Genomic DNA, 18,169 nt, shown 5'->3' with positions numbered 1-18,169 from the left:
TAGGCTAGTTTGAACCACAAGTCATTTACAGTTTGTTCATGTTCAAGCTTAACACTGAGGTTAATTATGGAGTTCCACAGGGTTCAGTGCTAGGACCAATTCTGTTTACATTATACATGCTTCCTTTAGGCAGCATCATTAGAAGACATAGCATAAATTTTCACTGCTATGCTGATGACACCCAGCTCTATCTGTCCATGAAGCCAGATCACACACACCATTTAGTTAAACTGCAGGAATATCTTAAAGACATAAAGACCTGGATGGATGCTAACTTTCTGCTTCTTAATTCAGATCAAACTGAGGTTATTGTACTCGGCCCTGAAAATCTTAGAAATATGGTATCTAAGCAGATTCTTACTCTGGATGGCATTACCTTGGCCTCCAGTAACGCTGTGAGGAACCTTGGAGTCATTTTTGACCAGGACATGTCCTTCAAAGCACATATTAAACAAATATGTAAGACCGCTTTCTTCCATTTGTGCAACATCTCTAAAGTTAGAAATATCCTGTCTCAGAGTGATGCTGAAACACTAGTTCATGCATTTATTACTTCCAGGCTGGACAACTGTAATTCATTATTATCAGGAAGTCCTAAAAACTCGCTGAAAAGCCTTCAGCTGATCCAAAATGCTGCAGCAAGAGTCCTGAGAGGGACTAGAAAGAGAGAGCATATTTCTCCTGTTTTGGCTTCCCTTCGTTGGCTTCCTGTTAAATCCAGAATTCAAAAGCTTGCTTCTCACATACAAGGTCTTAAATAATCAGGCCCCATCTTATCTTAATGACCTTGTAGTACCATATCACCCTATTAGAGCACTTCGCTCTCGCTCTGCAGGCTTACTTCAGATTCAAGATTCAAGAGCTTTATTGTCAGTACAGTAGTATACACAGTATACAGTGTACCGAAATGCTGTTTCACCCTAAGCCCCCCATGGTGCATTTATAAATATATAAAGGATATATCTTCAAGAGATGTATAACTAGGAATTACAAATAAATAACATGCTATGTTTCGGTAAAAATGAGCTGTACTGCACAGTGTCATGTGTTAGCAGGGTGAACAGCAGTGGACCAAGCACACAGCCCTGCGGCGATCCTGTGCTCAGTCTGACGACTTTGGAGGTTTTATTTCCTATGAAGACAGACTATGGCCTGTCAGTTAGGAAGTCCAAGATCCAAATGCAGTGGGAGGTGTTTATTCCTTGTGAGTCCAACTTCTTTACCAGCTCCTGGGGAATGACTGTGTTGAATGCTGAGCTGAAGTCAATAAACAGCATTCTGACATAAGTGTCCTTTTGTCGAGATGGGAGAGAGAAAGGTGAAGAGCAGATGAGATGGCATCATCTGTGGAGCGGTTTTGGTGATGAGCAAACTGTAGCGGGTCCAGATTCAGTGGAAGCTGAGTTTTCATGTGCCTCAATACCAGCCTCTCAAAGCACTTAATGATGATGGGCGTAAGTGCCACCGGCCGGTAGTCATTGAGGCAGGACACAGTGGACTTCTTTGGCACTGGGATGATTTGTGGTTTTGAGGCATGCAGGTACCACAGCTGGGCTCAGTGATGTGTTTAGGATGTTCGTGAGGATGCCTGCGAGCTGGTCAGCACACTCCCGAAGCACCTGGCCAGGTATGTTGTCAGGTCCTGCAGCCCTTCGCAGGTTTACTCTGTGAAGTGTCATCCTGACATCTGCTGTGGACAGACAAAGTACTTGGTCATTGGGTGAGGGGGGCATCTTCCTTTCTGGCTCTTTGTTCTGTCTCAAAACGTGCAAAGAAGTCATTTAGTTGGTCTGGCAGAGAGGGATCACTGCTGCATGCTGGAGGTGTTGGCTTGTAGCCCGTGATTGTTTGGATGCCGTGTCACGTGCGCCGAGTGTCCTTTGTACTTGTGAAATGTGTGTTGATCTTATGTGCATACTGCCGCTTTGCGTCTTTGATGGCCCATGATAGATCTGCTCTGGCTGTAGTGTAAGCTTCTCTATTTTTGGCCTTACAGGCAGAGTCTCTGACTTTCATCAGGTTGCGTAGCTTTGCAGAGAACCAGGGTTTATGGTTTGCATAGGTGATGACGGTCTTGGAGGCAGTGACATCCTCAATGCATTTGCTGATGTAGCTGGTCACTGAAGTTGTGTACTCCTCCAGGTCCACGGTGTCTGAGTATGTAGCAGCTTCTCTAAATATATCCCAGTCTGAGCATTCAAAGCAGTCTTGCAAAACAGGTATGGCCCCCTCTGGCCATGTTCTCACTTCTCTGAAGGCTGGTCTGATCCGTTTGTTGATGGGTCTCTAGACTGGAGTGGGAAGTATGGAGATGTGGTCTGATTGTCCGATGTGGGGGAGGGGTGAAGCCTGGTATGCATGCTGGATGTTTGTTAGTGGTGCAACGGATCAAAAATCTCACGGTTCGGATCGGATCACGGTTTTAAGTCAAGGATCGGATAAATTTTCGGATCAGCAAAAATAGAAAAAAAAAAAGACAAAAATTCGACTCGCCATTTACTTATTTAAGTATTTTTTGCCTATTAAAAACATTCAACTGAAGACTCATTCTACACACTTATATAAAAACAAATTAAGGTGCAATATGGACATTGTGGACCATGCTGGGCAGCCTCTGCATCCTCTGCACACGGCTATAAACAACCAGAGGAGTCTGTTCAGTGACAGGTTGCTTCTCCTAAATTCAAGGACCAGCAGACATAAAAAGTCCTTTGTCCCACACACCATTAAACTGTTTAACTCCTCGCTGGAGGGGAGAGGGAGGGGAAACGGGAACAAAGGAGGGGGGAACAAGTAAGCTGTAGTGCCTTTTCACTGTGCAATCGTTTTTGTTAATATCCAACGGTGTAATAGACTCACTTGAAATGTGCCGTTCCCTTGTATTCTTATTCCTATTTATTCTATTTATCCCTTTTGTATACTCTGTATTTATATATGTGCATATGTGGTATATTTCTGCTCACATTCTGCAACTTCTGTCGGTGCTGTGCTACTGGAAACTGAATTTCCCGGAGGAACCCACCTGAGGGATAAATAAAGTTTCATCTAATCTAATGTAATCAGTGCAGGGCTTTGTATCTACCACTCCGCAACGAGCGGTCATGGTCACGTGGCTTTCCATTGCCCTGGAGCTCCACCCATTTGTAGTCAGAGCAACAGAAGATGCCCGGGACAGTTTAGCCATAACTTTAAACTTTTCCTGCTCATACATGCTCGGAATGATCTTGTCACACTGAAGTGGACGCGCAACGAGATATCATAGCATGGCTCAAACACGTTCATCACAGTTTAAACCCCTTGTTTTGCACAACGGAATACGGCCTCCCGTCTGCAGCTAAACACCCCAATATGTTAGTAATAGCTTTAGCCCGGTCGGATTGGGCAACAAAGTGCTGCTTAAATGCCGCAAACTCCTCTGCTTCACCACTTGGACCGCTAGCGCTGACCATAACTATCGCTTGACAGACTGACCACCATACACATACTTTTTTTTTTTTTTTTTTCCTTTTTCGAATCACGTGCGTACTGAACAGTGGAGTGGGATCGGTTCGGATTTTGGATCAACTGTGATCCGTTGCACCACTAATGTTTGTATAAACAAGGTCCAACATATTGTCTCCTCTTGTTGCAAAGTTAATGTTCTGGTGAAATTTGGGTACAACTGATTTAAGTGTGGTGTTGTTAAAATCCCCAGCGAAAATGAAGAAGCCATCAGGGTGGGCTGTTTGCAGATCACTGATAATCCTCTAGAGTTCATTGAGTGTTCCACTAGCTTTAGCATTTGTGCTAGCACTAGGTGGGATGTAAACAGCAACGATGATCATCACAGTAAACTCTCTTGGGATGTAAAACGGCCTGCATCTGATTGCCAAGACCTCCACAAGTTCTGAACAGTGCACAGATACAGTCGCTGCATTCTTTTAAGAGTGTCAGCCTTGAATGGGAAATTACTTGCCGAAGTGACTCACTGTACTCAGGAGATCCAATTGCTACTCTCCGGCAACCATGTTGAGAAGATCAGTCTGTTTTTATTCAAAGCCCCTGAAACACCTCTGGTATTAGGTTATCCGTGACTACAGCAGCACAACCCCCAAATAGACTGGTCTCACAGCTGCTTGACAGGATGGAGTGTTAAATGCCACGAGCAATGTTTAAAGTCGGCATTACCTAACATCACAGATAATATCCCAGCAGAGGTTTCCACGACCCCTGACCTCTCTAAAGTTCCCAGCGATTATCACGACCTTGCTCCAGTGTTTTGTAAGGACCGAGCACTGTCGCTCCCACCCCACCGCCCCTATGACTGCTGTATTGATCTTCTTCCTGGAGCGTCCCTACCTACCAGCCGTTTGTACAGTATTTCTAAGCCTGAAGGCGAGGCCATGGAGCGTTACATCACAGATTCCCTCGCATCAGGTATTGTTCGGCCCTCCACGTCTCCCCTCGGGGTGGGATTCTTCTTTGTTGAGAAGAAAGATAAGACCCTGCGCCCCTGCATTGACTTTCGGGGGTTAAATAACATAACTGTCAAGAACAAGTACCCTCTCCCACTGCTGGCGTCCGCGTTTGAGCTCCTGCAGGGTGCCGTTATTTTTTTCTAAACTCGACCTCCGCAACGCCTACATCTGGTCGGCATTCGGGAGGGGGATGAGTGGAAGACTGCGTTTAACACTCACCTGGGGCATTTCGAGTATCTCGTCATGCCATTTGGCCTCACCAAAGCTGCAGTCTATCTGGGTCAGATATGAACCAAGTTTAGCTGGAGTTTATTTTCGTTGTGCTGACTTTTTACAGTCAGTTACAATAACTCGTACTGCGTACTAGCTAGCATGACAGAGTTTCTATAAAGCTGGGTGGTTGCTATGATGTTACTGATAGTGAACTTTATTTTATTCATAAGGTTAGTTACTAGAGTTGCCAACCGTCCCGTACAAACGGAATCGTCTCGTATTCAGAGAAATTATTACACGTTTCGTGTTGAGCTGAGAAGGGACGCAGTTTGTCTGGGATGGAAAAAGACACAAAGCTGCAGTTATTCTGTCGTTACGCTGCACAGCTGCCTCTTCTTCTCTCATTCTCTCCCTCCCTCTCCTGTTGCTACTTCAATCATGAAACTAATCAATGATCAGCTGATCAGCTTTTCTCTCGTTTTTGTTTATAGCCCACTTTGCACCAGAAAGAGGAAACCGCCAGATGTCGCGCTAAACTGCAGCACGTCTAGGCTTGATCAGCTGTTGTTAGAATTTATTTAATATTAATTTCTAGTATCAGCTGAGGTTTGCTGGAGCCACAGCTGTAAAGCTGCTGGTTATGATGTCGGTTTGGATATCTGGTGAGAGGGAAACATGAAGATGAAACCAGGAGATGTCCTTACTGAATCATCAGAGCTGAACAGGTGATGGAGAAACAGGTTTACCTTTTAGGTGACATGGATGAGTTGAAGTTATGAACGGTTTCTGAGAGACAAATAACACCAGGATCCTTTTCTAAGTAGCTGACAGGTGGTAACTGTGCAGGGGTGGGTCTAGCAAAGTTTTGCCAGGGGGCCAAGGAGGGCATTAACAGGGAGAGGGGGGCACAAAGAAATACTTTCTTATTCTCATTTAAAATGTCTCGCTGTTATTAAATAATTATCTGAAGCTTACAACCAAAGTTTTTATCTGACGTAAAATGTATAGAAATCATATATATATACCAACAAGACTGTACATCACTGTCACAGCAGCATTTGCTTTCATTCAAAGGCTTTATGGCTTTAATACCTGGTGGGCCGGTCTCTAATTAAAACGATTTTGTGTCCCAGTCCAGCCCTGAGCACGACACGCAGTGAATTAATCTGAGAAGGTGCATCAAAAACAGGGGCGGAGCGGGGGGGTGGCTTACGGGGCTTAAGCCCGGGTTGTTTTGTCAGAAGCCCGGGGTATTTTGGAGTGTAATTTTTTCATAGTTAGATGCCTGGCTGACAACTGTATAAAACAAAAAGTACACACAATATTCGAAGCACATAGTGCACACTGTGGGAATTTACGACTGTGCGTGAATCCCCCCCTGATATTGGTATGATCCAAGCTCAGGCACTAAGCGACTGAGCGAGGGGGCGGGACAGCTGCTGCCCGTGAGTGCGCTGTTGGAGAGACGGAGCCAGCCATACTAAGGAGAGCTTAAGTTTGACCAGGTACCAAAGCAAATCATTCGTACCGTACAAATAATGTAAATATGACGGTGAATCACGAAAGATTGATATGAAACTGATCACTTGACCAATATTACGTTACTTGCTCTTCAAGTGAATCAACAAATGGCAAAATGAAAAGCCGAACAAATGCTATTTTTTTAGAGTCTTAGCTTACGTGTGTTTATTTCATATTCTCAGTTCTTACCCTCCCCGACTAAATCGGTTTCAGTTATGTACTGAAATATAAGAATGGACATTCGAGGGTTCTTTCAAAGAAAAAACTCAGGTAAATGTTATTTTATATATTATGCTTTGTATGTTGTTCAGTATATTTCTATGCAAAACAAGAGGGATTTCAGTACACAGCAGGATATTCACATTTGTAACCAGATATTTACATACACTTTAGGGAGAAAACATAAAACATTTTTACTGTACAACATCAATTTAGAGTAAATTTTTGTTTTAGATAAATATTGAAATATATTTTGAATTAGTTAAATGTCAGAATAAAGAGAGACAGAGCTATTTTTATCACTTTCATCAAATTTAGGAGTACATGTACACTAAATTTATTGTTAATTAATAAGAAAACTCCAGACGATTCCATTCTGAGCTGAAGAAGCTTCTGATAGGTTAGTAGAGTCCATGTGAGTAAATTGGTGGCACAGCTGTGGATGCATATAAGGCAAAACACAGAGCCTGTTTCTTTGACATGGGAAAATCAAGAGATATCAACCAAAACACCAGGAAAAGAACTGTGGAGCTCCATAAGTGTGGCTCAGTTTGAATACAATTTGGTGCCATTTGCAATCAAGAAATACAGATAGTTTCTCTCTTTACTCTTAAAGTTAACAAATATGTTTTTATATTTATCAATCTAAAAAAATAAACATTTAGTCTGATTTGATGTTACAATTAAAAAAGTGTTTTTATCTGAAGAGTAAATATCTGGTTTCAACTGTATATTTGATGATTGTCAGCACAAAGAGGGAGAGAGAGGAGAACGAGGACAGAACAGATGAACAAGAGCAGGTGAGACACACATGTTAGTCAAATGGTTGTTTACCAAAAGTATCACCGTATCATAGGTCCTCATGTATCTCGTACCTAGTGTTTCTTTTTAGGTTTGTTATTTTTCAAATTCTATATTTATTAAGTTCTGCAGGCTTGTTTGCACAACAAGGCTAAATAATTATATAAACTTTTCTCAATCTAAATAGTGGACTTTGGTAGAATTAAAAAAATAAGTGTAGTGCAGGTCTATGATGATTTTTAGTGCTATCATCTAGTTCTGATTCTGGTTCTGTCTTGGTTAAGTCCTCAGTAGTCCTGATTTTGAACTGTTGTAGTCCTGTTTTAATTCTGGATCAGTTCTGGGTCTGGTTGAATTGGGGTTTAGTCCTCGTGTCTTGATACAGCCCTGACCTTGTTCTGTCTTGCTGCTTAATTAAAAAACTAGTTTAAGGTGTCCTGCACATGTGATATATATTTTTCCCTATATGAAGTCATTCTTTTTTTGAACAGAGCCTATTAATCTTTCAGTCATTTCTACACCCCCCCCAAAAAAAAAAAAAAAAAAAAAAAAAAAAAAAAAAAATCCCACATGCATACTACTCTTTGGGCTAAGCCCCGGGTGTTTCAAATGTCTGGCTCCGCCTCTGATCAAAAAAAATAAAATAAAATAAATGGCTGGGCCAGCGGTGCACATCGCAAATTAGCTCGCATACTCACATTAGTTGTGTCGCTTCTTAATGATGGTATCATAGCTAACAACCCCAACTACCAGATTCAACTTGTAATTGGCTAAAAATAACTTAGAGGGACGTTGTTAGCTTTCCACATTCCAACACTTCAAAAGCTTCAGGAGCTGTCCACTCAGCACAGCATCAGCACCATGGAAATACACGGATACATCCGTAGACTCGAGACACAATGCATTTTTGGGACTTTCAGGCGTTTGGACCAATGTTTTCTTTTCTGATCAAACCAGAAATCTTTAATGAGCAGCTGGATTTGTCTCGCATTAACTGGCTGAGGTAATGCCAGTTAATGCAACATCGAAGCAGCTGGAATCCACAGCTGTGCGTGTTCATGGAGCTGCATGTTCACCTGCTGGACATCACTACCTGACAAGTTTAACTGTCTTCAGAACATTGCAGAGGCCTTATTGACATTATTTAGAATAGATAGAAGAATAGAATAGAATAATCCTTTAATTGTCCCACAAGGGGAAATTTGGTTGTAACAGCAGCCAAAAAGACACATATACAAACAAACAGTACACAGGACACAGAACAGAAACATACAGAATTTCTTACATATTTACATTAAGGACAATGGTTACTATATACAGAGAGTATTGTACAGTTGTTAAATTAAATAAAAATAACTACAGATAAGAGGCAGAGTAGGTTGTAGTGCGAATCGGTTAATTAACTTATTGCAGTTACAGCGCAGATGTGAACATCTATGTTTGTTGGGAGCAGTTCTGGTAGTACAGTCTGACAGCTGCAGGGAGGAAGGACCTGCGGAAACTCTCCTTCATGCATCGAGGATGCATCAGTCTGTCACTGAAGGAGCTCTGCAGTTCAGCAGCATTTACATGCATGGGGTGGGAGACTGTCCATCAGAGATGTTATTTTGGCCAGAGTCCTTTTGTCTCCCACCACCTGCACCGGGTCCAGGGTGCATCCCAGAACAGAGCTGGCCTTCCTGATGACTTTGTCCAACCTCTTCCTCTCAGCTGCCGTTAAACCGCTGCTCCAACATACAACACTGTAAAAAAATGACAGATGCCACCACAGAGTCATAGAAGGTCTTTAAAAGCGCTCCCTGGACTCCAAATGACCTGAGCTGCCTCAGCAGGTAGAGTCTGCTCTGACCCTTCCTGTAAAGAGCATCGGTGTTGTGGCTGCAGTCCAGTTTATTATTCAGGTGAACTCCCAGTTACCTATGAGAGTCCACTATCTCAATGTCCACTCCCTGGATGTTCACTGGTGTCAGTGTGGTGGGTCTGCGTCTCCGGAAGTCCACCACCAACTCCTTGGTTTTCCCGGCGTTGATCAGCAGGTGGTTCTGCTGACACCAGTCCACAAAGTCCAGAGTCCACTGTCTGTACTCTGAGTCGTCCTCACCTGTGATGAGGCCGACTATGGCAGAGTCGTCAGAGAACTTCTGTAGGTGGCAGCGTGGGGAGTGGATGGAGAAGTCTGCAGTGTAGAGGGTGAAGAGGAACGGTGCCAGCACAGTTCCCTGTGGGGCCCCCGTACTGCAGACCAGCGTGTCAGAGACACAGCCCTGTGACCTCACATACTCTGGACGTTCTGTGAGGTAGTCCAGCATCCACTGGGACATGTGGTGGTCCACTCCCGATAACTCCAGCTTGTCTCTCAGAAGTCGTGGCTGGATGGTGTTGAAAGCACTGGAGAAATCAAAGAACATGATCCTCACAGTGCTTCCAGGCTTCTTCAGGTGAGTCAGAGCTCGGTGCAGGAGGTAGATGATGGCGTCCTCCACCCCAATGCCAGGCTGGTAAGCAAACTGCAGTGGATCCAATAAAGACCTCACCAGGGGGCGCAGATGATTTAGAACCAACCTCTCGAGGGTCTTCATCAGGTGCAATGTCAGGGCTACCGGCCTGTAGCTGCTGAGGTCCTTGGGATGGGAGGTCTTTGGTACCGGTACCACACAGGAGGTCTTCCACAGCGGTGGTACTTTCCCCAGTGACGGGCTCAGGTTGATATCCTAGGATGCCACACAGTTCATCTGCGCAGCATCTCAGGAGCCTGGAGCTGACGCCATCTGGACCTGCAGCCTTCCACACCTTGATCTTGCGAAGCTTGTTCCTCACTTGAAGTGCTGAGATAGAAAGAGTGGATTTTGGGGGAGTGGTGTGTATGTTGGAGTACACAGAAGCCAGGGGTGGGTGTAATGACTGGGAGCTGGGAGGTGTGAAGCTGAGAGGTGTGAAGTCCTGAGATGAAGGACAGGCAGGCCCTGAAGATGAAGGAGATTGCAGCAGGGGGACGATGCTGTGGGAGGGGTGGGTGGTTGATCAAACCTATTAAAATATTTATTTAGGTCATTCACCCACCCCAAGTCTCCTGCAGCCTGGGGGGTCGGTTTTTGTCCTGAGATTGTCTTCAGGCTGTTCCAAACCCCTCTGATGTTGTCCTGTTGCAGCTGCTCTTCCATCTTCCTCCTGTAGTTTTCCTTTCCTTGCCTTATCTTCTATTTCAGCTTCTTCTGAACAACTCTCCGCTCCTGTTTGTCTCCAGATCTAAAGACTCTCTTCTTCTCCTTGAGGAGAGCCTTAATTTCAGGATTTATCCATGGCTTGTTGTTAGAAAAACACCGTACCTTTTTGATGGGTATGGTGTTGTCCACACAGAAGTTCATGTAATCCGTAATGCAGTCTGTGATGCTGTTGAGGTCATCCTCCAGGGGGCTGCAGAGGTTGTCCCACACAGTAGAACGGAAACAGTCCCTCAGGGCCTCTTCAGTCTCTGCCGACCATTTCCTTACTGTGCGTTTCACTACTGGTTCTCTGTGTACAAGAGGTTTATACACAGGCTGGAGATGAACCAGATTGTGACCTGAGCCCCCCAGGGGAGGAAGAGGTGATGAGCTGTATGCCTCCTTGGTGTTGGCATACAATAAGTCCAATGTTTTATTGTCTCTGGTGTGGCAGGTAACATACTGGGTGAAGGTGGGGAAAGTGGAGGACAGGGAGATGTGATTAAAGTCCCCAGAGATCAGGAAAAGGGCCTGAGGGTGCTGTGTTTGGAGTCTGCTGGTTACAGTGTGCAGGAACTCACATGCTGCTGCAGCGTATTTGTCTCTACATATCTGTGTGAGCAGATTTTCTCTCACATGAGTCCTCAGGTAGCCGTCTGAATGCTGGACACTCGCAGACCTGTGTCTGAGTGGGAGACCAGAGATCACATTAACATGTGTCTCTGTATTAACAAACATGCCATATTGGCTTAGTTTATTTTTCTTATCATTGTTGTGAGGAGACCATAAATAGCATTTGTATTTTCTGTTGTACAGTTCATTTGCTGTTATGGATTAAAAAGTGTCTTTTTTTGTTTCCAAATAGCTGATAACTATTCGCTGATAGCTGCCAACATCTGCAAACAAATATAATTCTATAAAGTGGTTCTATATATTGTGTAACTGTTAATATAGAGCGTTATTAAATTTATTGCTAATGCAATCATATGGCACACTGACTTCTGAGGAAATTTTAAATGACACTCGCCATCAGAAAGGTTGCCGACCCCTGGTCTATAAGAACATGGCAAAATAACTGATTTTGCCAAATTAAGTTGTAAATTATTTCTACAGATTTAATATTATGTGATAAATGACCCGCATAATGACAGATTAGTTTATGTGTATTTTTAGAGTCTGCAAAATAACAGATCAATTTCCTAATCTGTGTATTATTTGCAGCAAAACAGGGCCAAACATGAAAAGAGTTGCATTTTGCTATCACTAGCCAAACACAGATCCAGTGACAATGTAATGTAATGCACGGTTTGCACAGTTTCCTTCTTAAGTGTTTGTGTGGACAGCTAAAAAAAAATATTTTCCTTCATCGCCCTTAGAGCGAACTGAAAATGAAAAGGATCTGTGAACATGTGGTGCTTAAACTGAAACCCTGCTCCAGAGTTACTGGTGACACTAACGTGAAACTAGACTGTAATTTTATTGATTTTGGCAGTAAAACACACGGCTCACAATCTTACCTTTGGTACACATGACCAGACGTACTCACTGCAAAGACACTCCCATCTGTTACAACTTCAACCATTTTTGCACGGATCCCAGACACATGAGTCCAGCTACTGGCGTAACAGCTGGTTGGCGAGAGACTCTGGCATTAAAACGGTGAAATGTCACAATTCGTGAAAAAGATACACAATCATGAATTCAGTCACAGAGACTGCAAAATATCATTAAAGTTCAATAAAAACAAAATTAAAAACGGGAAACATTTAGTTTACAGGGGGAAAAAAATGCTGATATGCTTTTGCACTTTTTAAATGATCAAGCTGGTCAGATTTGCCTGTAAAATAAGTACAAAGAAGCATCAAATGTTTGTGTTCGCATATGAAATAAATAATTAAATGTCTTAAAACTGCAACTGAAAAAATTCCACCACACTAAACATTCTAAAAAAAAATCTCTGCATCTTTGCTGAACTACTGTACCAGGATGCATATGCCTATGTGCATGTCAAAGTATGTGAACCATGAGACCGAACTGGTTTTTCCGGCAGTTCTGAATAGCTAGAAGAGGAGGAAGTTGTTTTTTGTTCCCAGCAGATATAGAAGCTCTGTATTTTTTCCAAGCAGTGAGAGAATATTTAGTAACAGGGAAGTCTGTGATTGTATTTATAAGAAACAGTAATACATGCTTGTAACACACTCGAGTAGTTAGGTATCATACCTCACAGGCTCAAATGTCTGTTGTTCAACATTAATTAATTAAAACTATACTTTTTTAAGATAAATTCATTTTATGAAATTTTTTCTTTAAAATATAACTAAAATGTACCAGATTGGTTCACATATACGACCTATAGCACACATACTGACATACTGTACAACTACATGACAATATAAACCCAGAGGAAATTCAGACTTTTCATAACTCTTGATTTTGTTGAATTTGAAAAAGAAAAATAGGGAGAAATTGTCATACAAACGTTCTGGATTCTAGAGATGCTTTCAAATCGCATATTTTATTTAAAGGACTGTAATAAAGAAATGCAGATGCAGTGTTAAGTAATGGCTTTTTTACAGTGAAATTCATCTGTGAAATAGTTCAAACAGAATGGCACTAGATGTGAAGTCCCTGCAAGGGCTGTGTTCACTTTTGGTCAACATTCACAGGGCAACAACCCTGTGAACAGTGAAACTAACAAGCTGCTGCTTCTTTCTTTTTTTTGTGGAATTTGTGAAAACGTGCATGTGATCTTCCCCAGTATTTAAACTCCAATATCTATATCCCTCATCACAGCATCACAATGAAATCCAACAACCAAACGAGGATAAAGAAACGAGCAGAAGAGAATCCAGGCAGTGTGATCATTTATTTTACCAAGACACCTCCGCTCCCATCAAAGTCACCCTGACAAGTTTTGTTTTGTTTTTTTAAATGAACTGAACTGTGGTGCCGCCAGCATGCCCCCTGTAGGACTAGAACTTGTCCTACAAGTCTGACGACTTTCCCTAAATGTAGCTCGAGCTGAAGGGTTTGTATTTTCATACACGGAGGAGGGGGATCCAGCAGCACTGCAGGATCATAAGTACAAGTAGAACTTCAGGGGAGCAATAAAAAAAAAAAAAAAAAAAAAAAAAGTATTTGGGGGGTTTTGTAGACATTTGAAATATAGTTTGTGTAGTAATATTCCCCTTCACAAAGAGATTTTGAAGAAAATATGTGCTTCATCTGCTTCCTTCAATTCAATTTATTTATATAGCACCAAATCACAACAAAGGTCGCCTCAAGGCGCTCCTTCCTTCCTGTGTGTGAGAGAGAAAACTGAACTAAAAAGTCTGATTAGTCTTAATATCTTTCTTTCACGGTCATTGAGCACAGCACTGCTTTTTCTCAGGAAAGACTAGCTTCAGCTTCCTCACAATTTAAATGTTTTTGATACCTGCAGATCACTGTGACACTTTGTGGAGTTTTCACCCTTTGTCTTGTGTAGTATCTACTTTAGTGCTGCCTGATCTAAGGTTTGTAAGCACATATTATCTTATTTGCTGCTTTAGATCATCATCATACTGCATTGGCCAGTTACACTCAAGCTCTAACACCTGACTTTCTACTCAGGGCAGCCTCACAGCTGCCACCTCTCTGCCCTCTTTGATGAGGCTCATCAAGAGATGTTTTAGCAAAGCTTTTAGATTTCCCCTTAGGGGCTCGTGCAGGGCATCTACCCAATCCAAAAGGTCAGTGGTTTGCACGCTTTGAAGTATCCTCAGGAAAAATACTGAACTTCTCCTCCTGCTGTTTAGATGTCCTGCCAACAAGTTTTTTCAAAAAGGTCTCAAAGACTTTGGAGTCAGACCTGTTACAGATCGTCAACTTTTCTTTATCAGGCGTGTTTCCAGAACCACTAAAAACTGCTGTAATCAAACCTATACTGAAAAAGGACAATCTTGACAAGACACAAATGAACAACTACAGGCCGATCTCAAATCTCCCATTTTTAAGTAAGATCATTGAAAAAGCAGTTTCTCAACAGCTCAATTACTTCTTAAAACAGAATAATTGCTACGATGCCTTCCAGTCAGGTTTTAGACAGAACCACAGCACTGAAACCGCTCTGACCAAAGTGTTTAATGACATATGTCCGAATACAGACAGTGGAAAAATGTCAGTCTTAGTTTTACTGGATCTCAGTGCAGCATTTGATACAGTTGACCACAACATATTACTCAAACGACTGGAGAACTGGGCAGGTCTTTCAGGAACTGTACTAAACTGGTTCAAAACATACTTAGAAAACAGGAAATACTTTGTATCAATAGGTAACTTCACATCCGAGCAGACAAGTATCACATGTGGAGTTCCCCAAGGTTCCATCTTGGGACCCCCTCTGTTTAACATCTACATGCTCCCACTGGCACAGATTATAAAGAACAACAAAATAAACTACCACAGCTATGCAGATGACACACAAATATATATCACAATGTCACCAGGAGACCGAGGCCCTGTACAGGCTCTTGGTAAATGCATTGAGGAAATTAATGACTGGTTGTGCCACAATTTTCTCCAGCTAAACAAAAACAAAACTGAAGTAATAGTCTTTGGCGCCAAAGAAAAACGATTACAGGTCACCAGAGAACTTCAATCTATACACCTAAAAACCACAAACCAGGCGAGAAATTTGGGTGTAGTGATGGATGCAGACCTAAACTTAGAAAAACACATTAAGACAATAACAAAGTCAGCTTACTATCACCTCAAGAATATTTCAAGGATAAAAGATCTGATGTCTCAACAGGACCTGGAAAAACTAGTCCATGCATTCATCTTTAGTAGGCTTGATTACTGTAACAGCATCTTTACAGGTCTACCTAAAAAAATCAGTCAGACAACTACAGCTCATTCAGAACTCTGCTGCTCGAGTCCTCACTAAGACCAAAAAAGTGGACCACATCAGTCCAGCTCTGAGGTCTTTACACTGGCTGCCTGTCCGTCAGAGGATAGACTTTAAAGTTCTGATGCTGGTCTATAAAGCTCTGAATGGTTTAGGACCAAAATACATCAATGACCTCCTGACCCAGTATGAACCTTCCAGATCCCTCAGGTCATCTGGATCCGGTCTTTTATCAGTTCCCAGAGTCAGAACCAGACACGGAGAAGCTGCATTCAGCTTTTATGCTCCTTATATCTGGAACAAACTCCCAGAAAGCCTCAGATCAGCTGAAACACTCAGTTTATTTAAATCCAGGTTGAAGACTCACCTGTTCTCAGGTGCATTTGAATAAAGCACCAAATCCACACTTTTAAGCTTAAATTTCAAAACTTACATTTAACTACTGATTTTATCTACTGTTCTGATTTTATATACCGTTTTGTTTGTTTGTTAATTAGTTTATTTGCTTGTTTTAATCAATTTTAAATCATGCTTTTTATTTGTTCTTGTTTCTAATGTCTCTGTAAAGCACTTTGAATCACCTTGTTGTTGAATTGTGCTATACAAATAAACTTGCCTTGAACCCCGATTGCATACATGTGAGCGCTGACGTGAATGTTAGACAGATTGGTTAGGTATAGAAAAAGGTGATTTTGTGTAAATGAGGCTTGTAGTAAAATAGAGCTTTGAGTGATCAGAGTGGAAAAGCATTAAGTACCAGTCCTCACTCTCTGAAGGACTGAGGTGAGGCCTGCAGTTTCTTGTTTTCTCCTTTTTCACCTGCTGATCAGACATGGGTGTGTGAGGTGCAGTTAATACCGGTGTCATTTATTAGGTTTTACCAAGTACATGGGCTAATATTTTAATCACACAGTTGGAATAAACTTTTTGCTTCAGTACAAAAACACTTGCTTGGTGAGATGATGCTTCATTCCATTGGAACATTCTTTTCTTTTTTTACTGGCAGTTGCGACTTGTGTTTATCTACACTGAAGGGAGTGGTGCCACAAAGAATGCCGTCCAGCCACACAGAGCAGTCTATGGGAAACCCTGAGAGGTAAAGCTAACTGACACGATCCAAAAGAGAATCGACCCAATTAGACCCCAAATCAGGTCTCATTTTCCTTTCAAAAAGGTCAAATAAATCGAGGTACAAATCTATTCTTTATCGGAAAGGAAATGAGACATATTTACAATTTATAAATGCTTGTACATAAAATACAATGTACATTTGCACAGTTTATAAATCTAAAAAGCCATTTTCTTTTCTTTGTGCTTGCAAACAGTTTTAATTATGAAGCTGCAGATTTTTATAAATCTGTCACTTAACCAACAATATACCACGTTTAGCCTTTCATGTATTTCATAAAATAGAAAAATGGAAATATGTGGAAAATAGTGTGATGCCAAGTGTCAGTCACTTGAAAAAGGTAATTAGTTACTAATTATGGAATACTTCTCCAAGAAAATAATCCCATTATTTTCCTGATTACTTATTTTCAAATTACTTTATTACTTAGTTACTTTTAAAAAACATGATACACAACCTGAATACATAAAAAGCAACAGACCTTTTCTTTTCATCTTTTAACTTTATGCACAATGCATCAAGCAAAAATTTAATTGCACGCAACAGTCTTTGACTTGAAGTTCGTTTAACTCATTTTCTGCATATTCCAGCATATAAAATATGATAATCTTTTGTGTTTACACTCACTTTCAAATATATGCACGTAAAACACTCCCGTGGCTGTCTGCTCGGTGCTTGCTCAGATTCAGAGTTTAACAGAAAGAAGTTTTCTTCCCACGCAGAGTGTACCAGTGGATGCTAATGTTTTTGTCACTTTTTACAGAATCAAACTCAAAGTAAAATAAGTACTTCTACGCTGCATGGTTGTACTCTTTCCTGCACTCCATATTAGCCATTGTTGATCAACACACGTCTGTTGTTGCCACGGATGTTGCACACTCGCACGTCACTGTCATGAGACAGTCTCACAAACAAAATCACGCTTTAGTAACTCAGTGCTACGGGAAAGTAACAGTAGTCTAATTACTTTTGGAAAAGTAATCCCTTACTTTACCCACTTGAAAAAAGTAATCGGATTACCTGTTACTTCCCATCTCTGTATATAACGCTTAAAACATGCATTGCCCAGTTGCACCATTGCCTGATGTTCTCTACTGTAAGAACTCTCAGAACAAAAGAATCTTTTTCTTAAATGCAAAATCTCTGTGACACTTTGTAAACAGTCAAGCATCCCTGCAACATGACACTGCCACCTTCCTCTTCACTCATACCAAAAGCTTTGTGGGTGGATTATCATCTGATGCGTTTTGATAAATCTAATATGTTAGTTCATGTTAGGTTCAGTTTTATGATCTGATTCACATTTGTACAAGTTATAGATCATAAGCGCAGTGTTGAAAAAAGGCACTGAAGTAGTCAGACTCGAACGTCAAGGAAGCAAACTACGCAGACATTTCAGATTTCCAGAGGTGAGCAATTTATTTACAGTGAACTTAATTTAATGTTTAACTTAACAAAACTTCGCCCCAAATCAACTCAATTAACAAAAAACAGACCATGGATCTGGTAACACAGCTCAGCTCACCTCACTCCTCCTTCTTCTTCTTCTTCTCCTACAATTTAACAACAGTTGGCAAACAACTTTGAGGTGTATTTACCACCACCTTCTAGAAAGGGGTGTGGGTCAGAACAGTTTTCTCTCCTGCATCTGGTAGAGACTGGCGTTAAATAGGGCCATCAATTCCCCTCCAATTGCCCAGCCAGTACCACTCACTCAACTGAGGGATCTAAAATTCTA

At 41.6% G+C, this 18,169-nt stretch overlaps 2 protein-coding genes across 2 annotated transcripts in view; both read right to left on the bottom strand.

Annotated features, from left to right (window-relative positions):
* The window catches only part of LOC113009465 (fish-egg lectin-like), a 42,455-nt gene extending 24,402 nt beyond the window's left edge, over nucleotides 1-18,053 (bottom strand). The window contains exons 1-2 of the mRNA XM_026147775.1: nucleotides 17,957-18,053; nucleotides 11,932-12,059 (exon numbers count right to left, since the gene is read on the bottom strand). Coding sequence (XP_026003560.1) covers nucleotides 11,932-11,944 — 13 coding nt within the window. The 5' untranslated portion in view covers nucleotides 11,945-12,059; nucleotides 17,957-18,053. The remainder of the gene's footprint in view (nucleotides 1-11,931; nucleotides 12,060-17,956) is intronic.
* LOC113009462 (serine/threonine-protein kinase pim-2-like) overlaps nucleotides 1-18,169 on the bottom strand; it is a 512,014-nt gene that overhangs the window by 70,132 nt on the left and 423,713 nt on the right. The window lies entirely within an intron of this gene.

Source organism: Astatotilapia calliptera, chromosome 17, assembly GCF_900246225.1.
Source record: "Astatotilapia calliptera chromosome 17, fAstCal1.2, whole genome shotgun sequence".
Taxonomy (NCBI): Eukaryota; Metazoa; Chordata; class Actinopteri; order Cichliformes; family Cichlidae; genus Astatotilapia; species Astatotilapia calliptera.
Note: the sequence above shows the minus strand (reverse complement) of the source record. Positions and strands in the feature narration are given on the sequence as shown.